Source organism: Astyanax mexicanus, chromosome 1 (assembly GCF_023375975.1).
Source record: "Astyanax mexicanus isolate ESR-SI-001 chromosome 1, AstMex3_surface, whole genome shotgun sequence".
Classification (NCBI taxonomy): Eukaryota; Metazoa; Chordata; class Actinopteri; order Characiformes; family Acestrorhamphidae; genus Astyanax; species Astyanax mexicanus.
Window position 1 is genome coordinate 10,089,804 of NC_064408.1, and position 20,517 is coordinate 10,110,320.

General features: G+C 39.1%; 1 protein-coding gene across 2 annotated transcripts in view; it reads right to left on the reverse strand.

Annotated features, from left to right (window-relative positions):
* tek (TEK tyrosine kinase, endothelial) overlaps positions 1-20,517 on the reverse strand; it is a 66,376-nt gene that overhangs the window by 16,878 nt on the left and 28,981 nt on the right. For both annotated transcript variants that reach the window (XM_049463402.1, XM_049463352.1), the window contains exons 2-11: positions 14,574-14,873; positions 11,439-11,549; positions 10,387-10,566; positions 8,776-8,907; positions 7,378-7,515; positions 6,472-6,597; positions 6,228-6,373; positions 4,164-4,308; positions 3,916-4,074; positions 932-1,066 (exon numbers count right to left, since the gene is read on the reverse strand). In XM_049463402.1, coding sequence (XP_049319359.1) covers positions 932-1,066; positions 3,916-4,074; positions 4,164-4,308; positions 6,228-6,373; positions 6,472-6,597; positions 7,378-7,515; positions 8,776-8,907; positions 10,387-10,566; positions 11,439-11,549; positions 14,574-14,873 — 1,572 coding nt within the window. The remainder of the gene's footprint in view (positions 1-931; positions 1,067-3,915; positions 4,075-4,163; positions 4,309-6,227; positions 6,374-6,471; positions 6,598-7,377; positions 7,516-8,775; positions 8,908-10,386; positions 10,567-11,438; positions 11,550-14,573; positions 14,874-20,517) is intronic.

Below are 20,517 nucleotides of genomic sequence, written 5' to 3' on the forward strand. Positions count from 1 at the left end.
CAATAAATTATGAAACATTTAAGGCCCTATTTTAGCGAGCCATCATTTGTGCACTGTGTCAGTGTGGTTTTGCTATCGTAACGACAGGAAAAGTACACCTTCTGTGGCTACAAATGTACAAAAGGCATGTACTTGAGTGTTTGACTTGCTATTTCCTTTTAAGAGTTTGCTATTTTAATGATTGCTATTTTAATGGTGCATCGCTTCTGCGCTTCTTAGCAAAAGAAACTGATCTGCTCATTCACGCTGTGAAGATGTGTGAGCAGCTCATTTACAGAAAAAACAATGTTATTTTATTTTATATTCTGCTTATTTTTGATGTAAATGTTGGGTTTGTGCACTGCTGTGTGTCCATATGTGTGTGTAACAAGTAGGGCATTGCCTACTTTGCCAAAATAGCAATGAACATCTGACTGATGATTGTTGTCAGGGTTTAAATCAGTAAGTGGCGCTCCTGTTTTTTTTTTTTAACATTCCCAAGAAAGCAATACGCCAGAAATGTACCTGAACACACCTAATTTCCAAATTTTAACTTGGGTTTAAATGGAAATAAATGTAAAAAAAGTCCATACATGGTCACATTAAATTCTGACACAATATAAACTACATTGATAAATGTAAATCAGGTTCCAATCACTCTTCCATGTCCACAGGTGTTTAATAAAAGCAGCAGCTAGGCATGCTGGGACTGATTCTATAAACATTAGTGAAAGAATGGGTCTCAGGCTCTCAGGAGCTCAGTGAACTCCAGCACTGTGGTACCGTGATAGGATGCAGCACCTGTACAACAACACGCCCAGTCGTGACATTTCACTGCTCTCTACTAAATATTCCACAGCCAACTGTCAGTGATATTATAACACAGTGGAAGAGACTGACAACGTGTGTGTGTGTGTGTGTGTGTGTGTGTGTGTGTGTGTGTGTGTTTTACCAAGCATTTGTGTAAAGAAGCTAGCCTCTGGTCCTGGGTTGCCAGTCCCTCCATGTCCACCTCGACTTAGCTGCACGAATGCGGTGTATTCAGTCATCGGGGAGAGATTCTCCAGCTTCACCTGAGAACCATTCACTGATACACACACACACACACACACACACACACACACACACACACACACACACACACACAAAAACACACACACAATTAAAAATGCATTTTTATTCAGTAACAGTAACAGGAGATGTAGTGTAGGGCTGCACGATATATTGTTTAAGGATCGTCACTGTGATGTGCACATGCGCAATAGTCACATTGCAGGACGTGTGATGTCACTTAAGGCAAATAAATCAAACACGTTATGTTGCGAAGTTTTGATTTTTGACACAAGAAGTAGATACACAGCGCTGTCTCTGTGTCTGTCTGAGTGACAGGCTGCTGCTGCCTGAGAAGCGCGAGGGGGAGGGGGATCACGAGGGGGAGCGCGTTTAGCATGGCCTCCATCCACATGGTTGGGCACGTGCTTGTAAACGTGAGCATGCGTGGAAAGCTGTGCACTTCAGTCCAGCACAGTTTTGCAGCACAGATATTTCCAGTTACAGCTGAATTCACGATTTTAATCCCAGAAAAATGCTCTAATTCACCTTTCAAAAAGGAGTTTAAATGCCTGATTAAAGGGCCGATTACTGTTGTTTTGCTGTTTTCCTCAGGTTTTGAGTTGAGCTCAGGGTTGACTCAGCTCTTGATCGGTCCGGATGCGAGACACCGCGTGGGTGGGGGGCAGGGCTGGTGACGTCATTGGCCCTGCATTGTTTAATATTGCGATGTGATATATTTAGTCAAAAAAGGAACATTTGCAATTTCTTTTTTTTCTCAATATCGTGCAGCCCTAATAAAGTGTTATATATAGAATATATTCCTCATGAGTATTAATATTAATGTATCCCATATGTATTATAAACACTGCCAAACACGTCAAATGTTTCACAGTCTGACCAGTCTAAAACCAGTTTATAGACACTTTTCTCAGGCAATGTCTTATTTATTCCAACCTACAGATGAATGCAACCTCCCTTATTTATTATCTAACCCCGAAAAATTCCCTTTAGAGCACAATAAACAAAAAGCACAAATCAGAAAAAAATGCCAAACAAGCAGACCGTGTGTGAGGAAATCATTCTGGGAATTATTATTATGTCTTTTTCCTCCAACAGACACAAAAGCTCCCTTCCGGATGAGTGACATCATGTGCATTGTTCTGTGCAGCCATAATTTGTTTTGGATTTGGGAGCGTTCAGAATCGTGTCGAGCTCATCAGATAGATATTTTTATCGTTGTTTTGAATCCAGCGCACAATGGAAATCAGCAGTAATCTGCAGGCCTCGCCAAATGAGAGGAATTAACCTTTGACCTTTGACACAAAATGTTCCAGGGTGGGTGTGGTGGAGTGGGCAAAAGGTAGGAACTGTTTTTTACACAGTGACAGAAAAACTGCCAGACAAGTCCAGAGAAAATGCTGGGTTTTTTGTTTGCTAGTATGCACTTGCTTTTTATCACAAAATAAACCATTTCAGCTGCAGCTCATTTATTCAGAATTCAGAATATAGAGTATAATATACAGCAATGCTCTCAGACTAAAGCCCTATTCGGATGGGATTAGTTTTACATAAGGAGGTGGAGTAAAGTCATTTTTCTACAGAACATCTGTAACATTTATGACCATTATTGACTCAGATGGGAGTGGCTACTCGATTTATGTACTGCGGCCACCTCCAAAAAACATCTAATGATATCCCAATCTTATAACCCAATAATAGTACTGTAGTACTAGTAGTTTTAGCTTGAGAATGTTCAAAAGACACATGTAGGCTATAGACTACACTATACAATGACTTATACTTAACTTAAGGCTCTGAGGAGTCAAATTGCCCTGCTTCTGGATTTCATTGAGGTTTGCCAAAGACTTGAATGACTCAAGGTACTGTCTCTGTGCCATGTATGACAAAACTAAAAGCCTACTCCAGCACCTCCATACTTCAGAAAAGCAGTGAAAAATCTTATTTTTACTGGACATGATGGAAAATTTGCTCACATGTTGCAAAATTCTGATTGGTGCATTTGGATAGGGCTTAAAACATTAGGAAACTCTGGTAATAATTAAGACACTTCACTTCTAGACATCCATAGAAGCTTTACAATCATGTTTTACACTTAACTAGTTAAACGTATCCATACACACACTGGTGAGAATCAGCAGCCAATCACACACAGCATACTCTCAACCGGAAACAACGGTCCACCTAGAAGACTGCATTTGGCACTAAGGAGTTGACCAAGCAAATATAGACAGATAGATGGATAGATGGATGGATGGATTGATGGATGGATGGATCTCAGACGTCCTCTGAGAAAATTACAGGCTGAATTATCTACTGTTTTTGGCTGAACTCTCATCCTCCAGTAATTTTAGTCCCGTCTGGACTCACATCTCTGAGTTTCATCACCTCACGTTTAATAAAATAGCTATTTGTCCACTGCTACGAACCGTAATTTGGGCGCACATTTCCACGACGATCCACTTAAACACAACAGCGAGTGGAAATGGAGGAGCTACTAAACGTGATGTCACGTGTCCATAAAAAGCCAAAAAAACTCACTGATCCTCCTGTTTTTTCAATTGCAGTGCGGTTACAAGAGTTTTATCACTGAGTAGAAGTGTGAAATTTTTTTTACAGACATCCCACTGGATAGGGGTTTACACACATATCAGGACAATTTGGAATATTCAATTCAAATTGTCTCCATATTTTTGAACTTTGGAAGAACATGGAAACTCCACCCTGATAAGGACTTGAACCAAAGACCCCATTGTGCCACCAAGAAAAAAACTAATACCATCTAAATTGGGCTAAATATTAGAAAAATAAAGACTTGAACTCTATACAGTACAGTAAAACAGAGCTACAACAGAGTGCCACTACCTTCCACTGTCTCCCACGATGATGAATTGGCCTGTCTGTAGGCCACCTTCACTGAAGTGAGAGGTCCATCTCCAGTGTACGGATCTTTGTTGACCACCACTACCAGATGATACGGCCCACTGCTGTTCAGTGAAGGAGGGTTCTGCGGCTTTGGAGGAACTGCAACAAGAAGGTAAGACCTTTTTCTGCTGGTTCATTTGAACAGCTTATAAATCAAAGATTATAAAACATGTCAAATCCTGCCTCACCTTTAACATTAACATTAAAATCTTTCTCCACCTGGACGCTGGTGGTCTTCACTTGGCAAAGCCATCGGCCGCTGTCAGCCATGGCGATCTTTTCCACCTGGAACATGGAGGTGGTCTGGTGTCCTGACGTCTCTGTTTCCACAGCCTGGTTTATTAGAAACAAAAAGAGCACATCTCTCAAAACTCCAAGACAATTTTATTAAAAGTAATGCCGCTCCACTGACTAGGGCTGCATGATATTGGAAACATTTTACATTGCAAATGTTCTTTTTTCTACGATATACATCACAATATTAAACAATGCAGGGCCCATGATGTCACCAGCCCCACCCCCACCCACGTGCTGTCTCGCGTCCGGACCAATCAAGAGCTAAGTCAGTGCCCAGCTCAAAAAACTCGTGGAAAACAGCAAACCGACAGTAATCGACCCTTTAATCAGGCATTTAAATGGCTTTTTAAAAGGTAGATAAAAAGCGTTTTTCTGTGCAAAACTGTGCTGGACAACCCCCGCCCCCCCCCCCCCTTGCACTTCTCAGGGAGCAGCAGCCTGTCACTCACAGAGACACAATGACAGCGCTTTGTATCTAATTCTTGTGTTAAGAATCAAAACACTGCAACATGTCATATTCAATTTAATTGCCTTAAGTGACATCACACATACTGCAATGTGACTATTGCACATTTTTAAGCTCAGTTAAAATCAGTGCATTGTGTTGTTGCAACCCAGCTAAGGAAAAGATTATTGAGATGGGCTGGAGTGAGATCTTTTTGAACACAGCTGGGATGAGATAGAGAAATTAACATATACTGAATATTTATGAAGAGAATTAATGTTTTGATTAAGCGGTATCACTTTAAAATAAGACTACCTTTATAAAGGGTTTATAAATGGTTTACAATTAGTTTATCAATGGTTACTAATTAGGTTGTAAATGCCTTAAAAATCATTAATAATCAGTTATAACACATACATACTGTAGAAAGGGCAATAATGACCTGTAGTTTGCCAAATAGTGAACTATATTACACAGCCATCTATATTGTTACCCTTTCTAATTATGTGTTATAACTGATTATTAATGATTTTTAAGGCATTTACAACCTAATTAGTAACCATTAATAAACCAATTGTAAACCATTTATAAACCCTTTATAAATGTAGTCTTATTTTAAAGTGGTATCAATTAGCTATAATTTTAGCGCCCTGTCAGTTGATACATTCTGCATCAACACTCTATTTTTACGCCTAGCGTCTGCACCGTCAAATTAGCGTCAGAGTTTAGGAATAAATCTACACTGATGGCCGTGGTGGTCTGGAAATGAGGTGTGTTCGGGTACATTTCTGGCATGTTTCTATCTTGCCGGTGGAAAACACAGGAGCTCCACTGACCGATTAAAACCCTCAGTCAGTATCCTCTGCTGAGATGCACAAAAGCACCGCACTGTTAAGATTCGAACGTGCCTAAGTCAGAGCTCACCTGACTCTTAAAGGGAATGACGACTGACACACTGATTGGTTTATTTCACGTTACGCCCAAAATTAACCACACCCATGATTAACCCATGTTTGGAGCTGCGTAAGGCCAAATTTCTGCACCCTCATGATACCAAAGACACACCAACACGCCCTAAATTCAGCTGTGTGATGCACAATTGACCAGTGTGCTATAGATCAGTAAAATAGGGCCCAAATAAGTGTTGAAGCCCTTTTGAGCACATGAGCTGGGATGAGCTGGAGAGCTGATTGAGATGCCTGCATATAATACAACATCAATGTTAAAACACAATACTGACCCCTTGATGATTCTGGATAAAGTGTTTGGAAACTTTTGGACATGTTACACTAAGTTATCCACACTAATGTTAGGTCTTTACATTCACTTCAAAGGATTTTTAGTGGTAAATGGCATTCTCTAAAACCACTAGCACTAAAATTATATCTGATAACACCTTCAGTAATCCAGTCTATGCAATAACTCCAGTCTGTTTGGATATACAATGTAAACTCTGATACTCTGGAGCTGATATATGAGCTGCAGCCTCACAGTAAATAAAATAACGTACGTATAGGATGGTCTTGTCTGGTTTGAGCAGCAGGATTTCTCCATGTAAGGGTGCCGGCTGGCCGTAGACAGTGCAGTTTACGCTGTAGGTGGCTCCAGAGTTCAGCTCGGTGTGCATCAGAGTGCTCAGAATGACTGGAGCTTTGTCTGGGGAGAGGAGATAATCTCGTTTATGTTCATTGGGAAAGAATATACAAGAATATACAGTCCAGCGTTAATATTTATTTCTATGGTTGTGGATTTACCTTCTTTTTCACAGCGGGAGCCGTGTCTCCCAGGACACACACATCCTCTGAAACGGTCACACTTTCCTTCCATTTCACACTCACACTTCAGCTTACAGCCAGCGCCGTAATAGCCAGGTGGACATGCTGGAGTAAAGAAGGAAGCATATTAGTATAATTAATACATTGTTACACATATACAGCTCTGGAAATAATAAGAGACCACTTTAAAATGATGACTTTCTTTGATTTTACCAAATTGAAAACCTCTGGAATAAAATCAAGAGAAAGATTGATGATCACAAGCCATCAAACCAAACTGAACTGCTTGAATTGTTGCACCAGGAGTGAAGCAGCATAAAGTTATCCAAAAGCAGTGTGTAAGACTGGTGGAGGAGAACATGATGCCAAGATGCCTTAAAAACTGTGATTTAAAAACCACCAGGGTTATTCCACCAAATATTAATTTCTGAACTCTTAAAACTTTATGAATATGAACTTGTTTTCTTTGCATTATTTGAGGTCTGAAAGTTCTGTATCTTTTTATGTTATTTCAGCCATTTCTCATTTTCTGCAAATAAATGCTCTAAATTACAATATTTGTATTTGGAATTTGGGAGAAATGTTGTCTGTAAATTATAGAATAAAACAGCAATGTTCATTTTATTTAAACATATACCTATAAATAGCAAAATCAGAGAAATGTTTAATTCATATCCAGTCATTGTCTGGGGCCCCTAAGCAATTGATTGGTTTGCTTGCACTGTTGAAACGGGCCTGATTGAAAGTTTAGAACTATTTTTCTTTTTCCTATAAAACTCATTTCAGTGCTAAATAAGCAAGTGTACTTTAACATGCTCACTTTGCCTATAATGAATGTAAAGAGGTGTATTGTAAGGCAGGTCAGTAATCAGATGTAAGTTTTACCCTTGCTGCAGTTCAGGCCAGTCCACCCGGAGGCGCAGGAGCAGCCGTAGGGGTCCCTGAGGCAGAAGACGAGGGTGCGGCACTGACTGTCCATACAGCGCTCCTTACAGCTCTTCCCAAAGCGACCCTCACCACACACTACACAAACACACACACACAAATAAGGATTAGGTACTTGCCATAAATGTGTTTAGCTTACGGTACTTTCTTCATGGCTCTTCCTAAATTTCCTTCGGGGTATCTATCTATCTATCTATCTATCTATCTCTCTATCTCTCTATCTATCTATCTATCTATCTATCTATCTATCTATCTATCTATCTGAAAACTCTATTAAAGTTAATGGATCAGTAATACATTCAAGTGAGTGGCTACAGGAGTCTACAGGAGTTTTCTGCTCCAGATGCTCCTCCCCAGACACCAAATTCATGCAGGTTGCCAGATTGACACACAGTGGCAAGCAACAAGTTATAGAGTCTTACTCTGTAACGAATTAGTGTATATACAGCTTTGAAAAAAAATAAGAGACCACTTAAAAATGATGAGTTTCTTTGATTTTACCAAATTGAAAAGATGGATGATCACAAGCCATCAAACCAAGCTGAACTGCTTGAATTTTTGCACCAGGAGTAAAGGCATAAAGTTATCCAAAAGCAGTGTGTAAGACTGGTAGAGGAGAACATGCCAAGGTGCATGAAGATTGTGATTAAAAACCAGGGTTATTGCAGGGTTATTGATTTCTGAACTTTTAAGACTTTATGATTATAAATGTGTTTTCTTTGCAGTATTGGATTATTTGATGTTTAAAAGCACTGCAACTTTTTTTGTTATTTTAACCATTTCTCATTTTCTGCAAATAAATGCACTAATTGACAATATTTTTATTAGGAATTTGGGAGAAATGTTGTCCGTAGTTTATAGAATAAAACAACAATGTTCATTTTACTTAAACATATAACTATAAATAGCAACATCAGATAAACTGATTCAGAAACTGAAGTGTTCTCTTAATTTTTTACCAGAGCTGTATATACGTTTCAATGTCAAAAATGTCCTTCTCTACTAAACTAATGGCAGTGATACATTCCCCAGCTATGGTCAGCAACCCCACTGAAGCTCAGTGATTAACTGTTCAGCAGAAAAATAATCAGCTCGCCCATTTCCATGGCTGAAATACTGGCTGAAGCTCTGCAGTTAAGAGCTGTCAGCATATTTCCTTAATATCTTAGTATCGTAGTATAATAGTTACTACAGAAAATATAATCCTTAATGCTCCTTTAAGTAAAAGTTAAAATTTATGTTTAATTCAATATTGCTACATAATATCGCTTGATGGTTATTTTAGAATATGTCATTTTGGCAATATAATGTTTATATTTATAAAGATCAGTACGATACCTGTGTCACAGGTGGGACCCTTGAAGCCTGGAGGGCAGATGCACTCTCCTGTCTTGTCGTCACACACTCCTCCATTACTACAGGCTGGGCAGGTCTTAGTGCAGCCGGGCCCCCACATTCCAGACCTGCATCCTGATATTGAAACACAGATAGCAGAACTTAGCTTAGCAAGCTAATCCAAGTCACATCCTTCATCAGTGTTTACAGTACACTGCTCACAGGACGCTATTGGTGGACTATTCTCAGTCCAGCAGTGACACTGAGGTGTTTAAAAACTCCAGCAGCACTGCTGCATCTGATCCACTCACAGCAGCACAACACACAGCACTAACACCTCATACACCACCACCATGCTAATCACTGCTAATCACTGCTGTGCTGAGAATAATGACCCACCACCCAAATAATAATAATAATAATAGCTGCTCTGTGGTGGTTTTCTATCCTGAGCGGTTCTGAGTATTAAAGGTGAAAGGAGAATAATAAAAGTGGTTCTTTAATCGGTTCTACAAACATACACAACTTCATTTTGAATGCTTGAAATAGAGATCTGTGAATGTGAAAAACAGTTTAATGGTCACATTAAAACGTTTTAGAACAATTATATTTAATTCCACAAATTGCATCAACATGTTCAAAATAGACTTACAGTACTTAATGTAAATGTTCTGTGTAAATACTGAGTGTGGTATTTTTTGCACTACAAGGAGCACTTAAAATCCTTTAATTTCCCAAAAATAACAGCGTTATACAGGAGTTTGCGTTTAGTTCTCTAGCACTGAGAGCAGAGCAGTATTAGCATTAGCCACTAACGTCGCTAAGTGCTAGCTCTTTCGTTGTTCAAAGGTGAGTATTATCAGACTGTAGCCTGTTGATAACCCCGGCTAGCACTGCTGGAGCAGTATTAGCATTAGCTGCTAATGACACTAAGCGCTAGCTCTTTCGTTGTTTAGAGGTGAGTATTATCAGACTGTAGCTTGTTGCTAACCCCGGCTAGCACTGCTGAAGCAGCATTGGCATTACCTGCTAACCACAGTGCTAGCTCTTTTGCTGTTCAGAGGCATTCCTCAGTTTAGTGCTGTTAGGTGGCATAAGCAGCTAACTGCTAGCCTGTAGCCGCTAATCCTAACAATCCAGCTTTAGTGGTAATCTGTAAATCTAAGATTACTCTTAATAAACGGAAATGCTTCACTCACCCAAATAAAGAGAAATCTGTGGAGATTAACATCCAGCACTCGTTTGACTAAAACTTCTGAAATGTTTTTTTTTTTAAGAATTACAGTTTTGTTTAGCTTAGCTTTTATTACAAACTGAATTGAGAAGAAAAACATGACTGACAACACCCCTGTTCCTACTACTAGTTACTAGATACTAGTGTTGCATAAAATGTTTCTTTTAATCCAGTGCACCTTATGTATAAAAAAAGACCAGAAAATAGATGTTTATTGATTGTGCGCCTTATAATAATAAAAAATAATGTGAAAAATACAATATACTAGTGATATATGATAAAAAAGAGTGTATTGTTTGAATGGTGTTGTAAGCATTATAGAGACATTAAGATACAGTGTGTACATTAAGGTAAGGTAAGGTATAACCTGAAGGACTGACCCCTCACTATCAGACGGGTGATGGCGGAGGTGGGCAGGCCTTCAGAGATGTAGCGGATGGTGTAGAGTCCTGCGTGTGCTGCTGAAACGTTGTTAATATTGTAAGGCACTGAGTCCATGATGTCCTCTTTAGGTACGGAGTGCTCAAAAGACGGGTCTCCCGTCCCGGATGTCTGCAGCGCTGTTTCAACAACGAGACAAATATCTGATTAAATATCTGATCAAATTCCAATAAGCTTGAAATAGATGGTGAATATAAAGCCAAAGCATATTTCCATGCACTTTACATTCATCATCAAAAAATTGCATCCAGAAGAACAATTGCATATTTTTCTTATTTTAGGATCAACACACTTAATGAGCACAAAAAAGTAACTAGTCAAGTTATTCTGATTCTCTTTGCTTATATCTCTTTGTCTTAATTTTTGTATATTTTTGCCAAAGGATGTTTTGCAATGTATTCAGAAGGAAACTAATAATGACCGGGAACAAAGAATAATTAAAATTTTTAATGGGCAATATGTATCAAACTAAACATACAGAATTTATGTGTAATGATTGTGTAACAAACAAAGTTTTAAGGTTTCCTAATGGTGTCCTTTAATAATCCATCCCATGCAGCTCAAATACAAAGCCAGTTCACCTTTGGTCCTCATAACCGGCACTCTGATAGTGTAAAGTTATGTTAATAAAGTCCTGCAACCAGTGACGCTACCTGTATATCTTAATATATATTCCAGCAGAACAATGCTTATCCATATACTGCTGCTGACATCTGAAGAGCTTGCCTTGAAGACCCAGATACTATCCCAACCCCCACTACCACACAATCTGCAGAAAGTGTGTGGTTATATTAGGACACCATTAGGAACCTCTATAACTTTCTACAGTATATGCTGAGACGTCTGACATGTTCTGTTTCACATGCATTACACTCATTTTCTATGTGTAGCTCAATAAATATGACAAAGTGTTCCCCATATTACTCTCAGGGCCCTATCATACACCCTGCGTAAGGCATGTTGCAATGCTCTTTGCTATCCCGGTACCTACAAGCCTTGTAGATGACCGTGTCCTCCTGGGCCACCTTCCTCCTTGTGAAGAGCATGTTGACATCTTCTCCAATACTGGCTGTCAGAGTAAGAGCTTCAGGAAGGAACGCAGCTGAAAGATAAAATATAATAAATACAAGATGATATAATATAATTTTTTTTATATTAATTTATCTGTTGTGTGTTCAGTTAGACCTGCATTAATTTCAGTGTGTTTCCATGTATCTATAGAGGAACCTGAGATGTTATTAATGAGGAGACAGGCCACTGACTGCTGTATGAATGTGATTTCTCATAGTGCTTATTATGATCTTTTCTACAAGGATAAAGTCCTGCCCTCCAGTACAAACAGCCAATCAGCTTGTTACTTGTGTGGAGAGCGAGGCGTTTTTTTCCGGCTGCGTCCCAATTCACTAGCTGGGGAAGCGGTCTGCACAGATCTGATTGGCAGAGAGGTGCTTTTGGTGATTGGTCTGTGCGTTTACTGTGCTGCAAAACACATACTGCAGCGACGCGATGCGTTTTTCACGCCACCTCCCACTGTTTTTTTATTCGTGAACACATCGTGAGATATTTTCAACTTTATGCAAATGAGAAGCAAGTTTCGCCAAATGAGAAGCAAGGTAGCCAATCAGCTCCATGCGGACAGGTGCATTACAGGAGAATTACAGAGTGAGAAAACGGAGGAGAGGCTGATTACAGCTTTTTCAGGCTTTTTTGTGCTTAAAGATCCCCTTTGTAAGATAACAGAGACGGAGGAGCAGCTGGTCCTGAGCTGGATGTTTTAGCAGGGTTTACCAGCTGATAAAAAAAGAACAGCTCTACACATTCCTACTGGTGGCAGATAAACTGCTTACTCTTTTAGGCGTTACTCCGCTTTAAATGAACGCTGTTAAAATTAAATCCTTGTCTGTAGTTTATCGGTTTGGGTCCACAGTGAACAACGTCTGGGTCCGGATCCGGACCGTGGTCCGCTTGTTAGTGACCCCTGCTCTAAACCATGATGTTGAACAATCTTTGTTTTCAGGTCATTTCAGGAGTTTTGTTTTGAGACCACTGTACTTCTCTAGCCCATGCATGGCATTTGGCATGGAGCCTATAGGTTCATGTTTATTACAGTATCTGCTCCAGAGTGTCATATTCTATTGGCAATACGTCTATACTAATGCATTTATTAGAAGGGGTGTCCACAAATTTTGGACATATAGTGGAAATCTTGTAATAAGAGCTGAAATCATCACAGTGACTGAGATCCAGTCTGAACCTGAGGCTAATCTTTATTTAACTGTTTTCTGGAGACGCCGTTAGCATTGTTCTGTGGACAGATAAGCAGTGTCGGACGTTTCCGTGGGATGCCTAAAAAGAAAACAAAGAATTTTCAATCTAACAGGAATGCGCTGAGAGGAGAATGCACAGAGAAAATAGAAAACAGCATGGAAAAATAAACAGCCCGTAGCGTTAGCGCCGTGCCCTCTGAACTGGAAGCGCTGGTTTACATCCAGCATTATGTTTCCACATTGCCCCATTCAGACTGAGGGCTTTTTCCTGACACAATGAACTGCCGGTGGAGTCAGTGTTGTTTTTAGCTCCCTAATAAAACACAAACACACTGAGGGGGTGAATGAAATGTTGAACTTCAATAGCTCTCCACTTCCCAACGCAGGAATCTGTTAGCTTAGTCATTCTAGGCTAGATGGAAATCTCAGCATTTCTTATTAAATTTTCATCTTTCATTTCACTCTGTTTTACTAGTGCAGTGTTTTGGCAAGAACATATATCGGTGGCATGATACGAATCAGAATACAGAGGTTACGATTCAGTATATTGCAATATACACTGTAAACCTTTATCTTTAATGGCGTCACACATTCACTGTGGCACTGTTTCAATAAGCTTCTGCAACTTCACAAGATTTATTTCAATCCACACTGTAAACCCAGACGTTGTTTAAATTGTAATGAATTAAGTCTGTTTTACATAAAATTGGACATTTCTAAACAATACTCAACTATTTTGAGTTAGCTGAACATTTGTGGGCAAATATACACTCAAACGAAGATCTTTTAGTTGAACCAACTTATAATAAATAAGTTTAGTCAGTTGTCATTGGTGGTTTCTTTTCCATTGGCTTCTGGTACAATTTATTTGCATACTTGGTGTGTTCCCAGTTTCTGACTAACACTCACCATCAGTGTGTAGTATTATGATTATTTGCTAGGTCTCTGTGTTGTAGGCTGTAAGAACAAGCATCATTTTCTGAGCTGCAGTAACTCTGTGTTGGCTGTGCTCTCAATACTTTATCTTTTTGAATAAAATAAAAAAGAAGACTAAATACAGATCTACAATCTGTATTCACCTGACCATAACATTTAAAGTGGAACTATTATGCAAAGCAGGTAATATAAATAATTTAAAAAATAATATACTATCATATATTTTGTGCTCTGGTTAAGTTGGCGGAAATTATATTAATTATGTAATTCTTACCAAAACCAATGTAGTATACAGTTCTTAAGTAAATAAAATATGTAAGTTCAGGTAAATTTTTATTTTAAATATAGATGTATATGTATTTGTTAAGTTCACTGTACTTAAAAGTTAAATTACATGAACTTAAACTTTATTAGGAAATCGGGTACAACAAAAGTTTTGAGTTTAATCAACTCATTGGCTTTTACAGTGCAGTGTTGCTGGATTAATTTTTCACCAAGATCTTGCAGCAGCATTGATGATGGTAGAGTCTAACCACTGCACAAAGCAGCTCTTCTCCATCCAGCACATCCCAAAGATTCTCAATGAGGTTAAGATCTGGACTCTGTGGTGAACTCTCTCTCTCAATCCATGTGTGAAAATGATGATCTCATGCTCCCTGAACCCTGAACTCTTTCACAATTCCAGCACCATGAATCCTGATATTGTCATCTTGGAATTTGACCATGATCATCAGCTAAGAAATATAAAATCCATTGATGGAATAACCTGGTCTATATTCAGTATATTCAGGTAGTCAGCTGACCTCATTCTTTCAGCACATACTGTTGCTGAACCTAAACCTGCAGACCAACTGCAGCATCAACCCCACATCATTTACTTACAGTAGTTAAATTACTGTATTGAACATGTTCAGTGAATTTACCTTCATTCAGCATTTTATAAGTGTAGACTTTGCCGCTGCCCGAGTTTTTGGTCTGGCAGAAGAACGCTCCGAAGACGTTGTGGCGTGTCCTCCATGTGACCTTGGTGGAGGATCGGTATGTCTTGTCCACAGTGGGGGTGGGAATCTCTGGTTCGGACCGGGGGAAGTCCCGCCCCAGACTGAGGGAAGATGAGCTAGTGGGCGTCCAGTCGCTGCTCACACAGTACAGAGAGGCGTCCCCTGAGGAGACCACGGGGTCTGGGTTTATCAGGGTGAGGTCTGAGATGTCCAGAGCACTGCCTGTAACACATATATAACACATTAAGTATTGAGTACACTCTAAAAAACAGAGGTACGACACGAGTACTTTTTTGTACTCAAAGGTACACTCTTCATTATTGTACCCTCAAAGGTACAATATTGGTCTTTAAAGGGTCAGATTTGTTCCCTCTGAAGTACAAAGTCATTCCTATCAGCAAAAAGTACAAATTTGTACCATTTAACCAGCCAAAGGGTACATTCTGTATTCTGTATCACTGTACTAACAAACAATATATATCTTATTTGCACATTTTTTCATTTGAAAGCCAGATAATTTTGGATCATGAAGTTCTTGACACATATTCAGTTGATTATAATGTTTATACTCTTTATAATCTATACTGGCACAAAAACCATGGGTACAAAAAAGGACTTTCACTGAAAGGTACTTTTTTTGTACCTCAATATAAGGTACAGCCCCAGCGACAAGCTCTGTACTCTTTTAAGTACAAATCTGTACTTACTTTTCTTAGTGTGTATTAACACTCAATAACACTGTAATAACAGTGCATCCAAAAATGCATCCTGCATAATGGACACACCTTCTCATTCATGTAAATTGTAAATGAATTAATAATTTAGAATATAAAGGAACACATAAGAAATCATCTAGTAACTTAATGATAGGGAGCTGTTAACTTGTGGTTTCTGAGGCTGGTAACTCTGATGAACTTATCCTGTACAACAAAGGAAACTCTTGCTCTTTCTTTCTTGGGGAGTCCTGATGAGAGCCAGTTTCATCAAAACATTTTTGATGGTCTTTTCGGTGACTGCACTTAAGGATACTTTCAAAGTTCTTGATTTTTTTTCTTTAACAATTGACATTCCAATTAAAGACATACAAGTATTCTAGAATCTCCTGAAAATATCATCTGGCCTGTGTGAATGTCTCTTATGATATACTTTGTAATATCTGGTTAATATATCAATGCCAGGGGGGCATCGAGTGGTCCATTGGTCCAAAGCGCTGCCGCTATGTTCGGGAGAGCGCTGGTTCAAATCCCAATCATGCAGCTTGCCATCAGCTGCCAGAGCCCTGAGAGCATTATGTAATGCTAATGCTGCTCCAGCAGTGCTAGCTGGGATTAGCAGCAGGCATCAGGCTGATAATACTCTTCTCGGAACGGCAAAAGAGGTAGTGCTTAGCGGCTAATGCTAATGCTACTCCAGCCTTAGTGCTGGAGAACTAAACTGAAACTCATGTATAATGCTGTACTTCAGCAGAGTGTCTTTACTGCTCCTTAATACCTGTAACCTGACTGATAAAATTTATACATAAGGCGCACTAGATTATAAGGCACACTGTCAATTTTTGGGAAAATTAAAGGATTTTATGTGTGCCTTATAGTGTGAAAGATACGGTACATATATCTATATATGGCAAACTATCAAAACTGTAAATGTTTATCTGGTCTGTGTGCAGTAAAACATGCACTGGATCTGGAGACTTGCCAATACAAAGTACACATGTGAAAATTGACAAAAAAAAAATAGCGCAACTAATCGAAAAAAAAATATTCAATAGATAAGTCAACTATGAAAACAGTCATAAGTTTCAGCCCTAAAAATAACTAATAAATAACCTCAATAAATAAAAAGAATTCAGCAGCTCTGACAATACCATTAATACACTTTAACACAACACATACAACAAGAATAATTAAGACAATTATAAAAACTTCATTTTTAATGTGGATAAACAGAACCTCAGGTCCTCTTAAACTAAGCGACCGCAGTTCACAGTTACACCAGCGCCACGGCGTCTCCGCTCTGATCCCTCATCATAAAACACCTCCCCGTCCCGCTCACTCCATCAGAGTCCGCACACTCCATTCTGAGGTTCAGGAAACGGTGCGGCGGCCAACGCCATCCCAAACAAAAAACCTGATTACAGCTCTTTAATTGTGTTCCTATTAAAAGCAGCTTTCCCCACCTCCTGCTGCTCCCACAGCGCACATAGGAAGCACATTCTCCCAGTATCAGCCCATATCAGACTCACCATCACAGACTCCGGTTTATTTCTGTTTTGATGTTGTTAGGTTGGGCGAACACCCGGGAAAAATCCTCAAAATAGCTCCGTGTACAAAGATGAGCTGTACGAGCCACGGCCTTAGCTCAGGTCATTCAAACGGCCAGTGGCTGTGGAAATTAATTTGTACCTATTTTTAAGATTCGCTTATTGCTGACACTGATGTGCAAATGCACACGTATACACACAGCTTGTCTAGTCTATGTAGAGAAGCACTGCCCTTAGAATAGGACTCTTTAGAGCACCATTTCAGCCTATTGACTGGTGTGGGTTAGATAGAGGATATAAACCCCTCCAGTATTGAGCTGTGGAGCAGTGGAACTGTGTTCTCTGGATTGATCATGATGATGATGATGGAGCCCCATCCAATACTTTTTGAATGAGTTGGGGAGTTAGGGGGGTGAGTTGGAGATGAGGTGGGCTGGTGAACATCAAATGCCCAAACCAGAGGTGTTAAGTAATAAAGTATAAATACTTTGTTACCTTACTTAAGTAGAACTGTTGGTTATCTATACTTTACTGAAGTAATTATTATGCAGACAACGTTTTTACTTATTACTTCACACAATTATATGAACTTTCTACTTTCTAAAAATAGGTATCACTTTGGGTATCACTTGGATGGTATTTGGAAGTAAGTAAATGATGTGGGGTTGATGCTGCAGGTTTAGGTTCAGCAACAGTATGTGCTGAAAGAATGAGGTCAGCTGACTACCTGAATATACTGAATATAGACCAGGTTATTCCATCAATGGATTTGATTTTTTTTTCCCTGATGACACGGACATATTCCAAGATAACAATGTCAGGATTCATGGGGCTGGAATTGTGAAAGAGTGATTCAGGGAGCATGAGATCATCATTTTCACACATGGATTGAGAGAGTACACCACAGAGTCCAGACCTTAACCTCATTGAGAATCTTTGGGATGTGCTGGATGGAGGAGAGCTGCTTTGTGCAGTGGTCAGACTCTACCATCATCAATGCTGCTTCAAGATCCTTGTTAAAAAAATAATCCAGCAGCAACACTGGATTGAAATACATCTTGTTACATTGCAGAAGCTTATTGAAGCAATGCCACAGTGAAAGCATGCTGCAATCAAAGGTAAAGGCAGTGTAGACCCCTCATAGATGCTCAATTAACATTTAATTTAAGCATTCAACTGCATGTCTGTTAAATAAACAACTCTAAAGTGAAAGTAAATGATTCTCTATTAAATGTACCCTACATCCAACTCTAAACCAAGCTCTAATCTTAACATTATAGGATTAAGTTTAGGGTTAGATCTAAAGGTTAGATTTGGGTTGGGTTTTAGGGTTGATTCATGCTTAAGGTGGTTGGGGCTTAAGATTGAGGTTAGGTGTTGGGTTTGGTGTTAGTTAAGTATATACAAGGCATCGTTAATGGACCATCCAAGTAAAGTGATACCATGATTTGGGAATAGTAAACCTCACTGTAAAAGAAAAAAATACTGTAAGTGTGTCTCAGAGGCAAAATAACAGGGTGGTAAACAAGCTTAAATATATCACTTATGAGCACATACAACTCAAAAGTATTCAATAATCTATTTATCTGAAAGATGTTCAAATCATTTCTTTTTGAAATAATATTTGTACACAAGAGGTACATTGGTAATTGATGGTCATACATACAGTGACAGGAATAATTAATTCAAGAGGATTTTGCTACGTTACACCACTGACTTCACATTTTATTGGACAGCAACTTCTGCAAGATTCATTACCGGGCCAGTCCTCAGCTCCTCAGCTCCACTAGAATATACGGCCTGGGCTGCACTTCAGCAGAGCTCCAGAGCCACGTAAATCTCTGCGTAGCTCAGAGAGAAACAAACAGTTTTCTCAGTTTTACTTTACAGACCGTTCCTCTAAATCATGCGGGTATGAGTTCCAGAAAACAGTGGAAGCCAAAGACTTTCAGATTTACATTTACATCAACACGGCTGGAATTTCTGCAGGTAAACTCTTTGAAAAACATTTCATGTACTTTGGAATACTCTTCTGTATTACTGACAGGTTTGTGTCTGCAGTTGTCCATTTACTTTAGTGCCAAAATACAAACCTAATTATAATAAAATTATAATAATTACAAAACAATGTATTTTCCTGTGGATTTCTGTTGTCCCACCTGTCTCTGTCAATTTCAACAACTATCACTCTCATAATCCACATTTTAAGGAAAATCACATCAGAAAAAATAATATGTATTAATTGTAATGTTTTTCACTGAGCATTAATATTATAATTATTTTTATTTATTTTTTTATTACCAGTGTGTTTCTGTATCAATAGCATTACATTCTAATTTACACTACGATATATGTTGTAAATATACTAGTGCATTAAAAAAAAATAGAAAATCATTGAAAAGTTATTCTATTTCAGTACTTTACCCAAAAATCAGTGTCCCAGAAAATTGGAATATTATATAAAACCAATTGGTACTTTCTGCAGTGTGGGCAGTGTGCCAAATCCTGCTGGAAAATGAAATCCACATTTCCATAAACGTTGTCAGTAGCAGAGGGAAGCATGAAGTGCTATAAGATTTTGTTGGAAAACAAAACTGCACTGACTTTGGACTTGATAATAAAACACAGTGGATCAACACCAGCAGATGACATGTCTCTCCAAACCATCACTGATTGTTGAAACTTCACACTAGACCTCAAGCAGTTTGGACTGTGTGTCTCTCTCCACTCTTCCTCCAGACTCTGCTCCCTTGATTTACAAATGAAATGTAAAATTTACTGATGATCAGTGATGGTTTGGAGAGACATGTCATCTGCTGGTGTTGATCCACTGTGTCCACTTTATTTAGCTCCATACATTTTCATGTCCCTCCTGAAGGAAAGCATTACAACAGCATGATGCTCCCACCACCATGTTTCACAGTGGTGATTACAATGTTCAGGGTGATTACTTTTCCACCACACACAGCGCTTTGCATTTAGGCCAAAATGTTCAATTTTGGTCTCATCTGACCTCAGCACCTTCTTCCACATGTTTGCTGTGTTGCATGCACTGTTTGTGGCAAACTGCAAACAAAATGTAAAAAAGTTGCAAGCCACAAAAATGCCTGAAACATGTAATTAATTGCACTGTACTTCCTTCACCTCACAGCCTGACAGGCCGTGTGAGCAGCAGACCTCAGTGATTTGTGTCTGAACGTGAAAATATGATTTATTGTACTTTAATCAGTTAGCACAGTCCGTCTCAGAGCGGTTTTGGAAAGTGATTAGTGTAAGAGCACAAAAGGGGAAACCTCACCCAGCTATTGTTGTTGCAGGAATAGTCCAGAGCAAAAAGATCTATACAAGGGTGTGGAGCTTTAACTCGGGAGATCCGCCCCACACACACACACACACACACACACACACGCAGAAAAAAACAAATCAGTTCATTTTTAGGAAGCTATCAATCCCTGCACTTGACATTATTTAGCCATACAGCAGCGAACAATAGATGATTAGCATGTCCGAGCGTCCGTCTGACTCCTGAGTGTCCCTGAAGACTCGAACACTTCCTCTAAACTTTACTAAACAGCTCAGTATCAACGTCACAAGAGGGCAAATAAA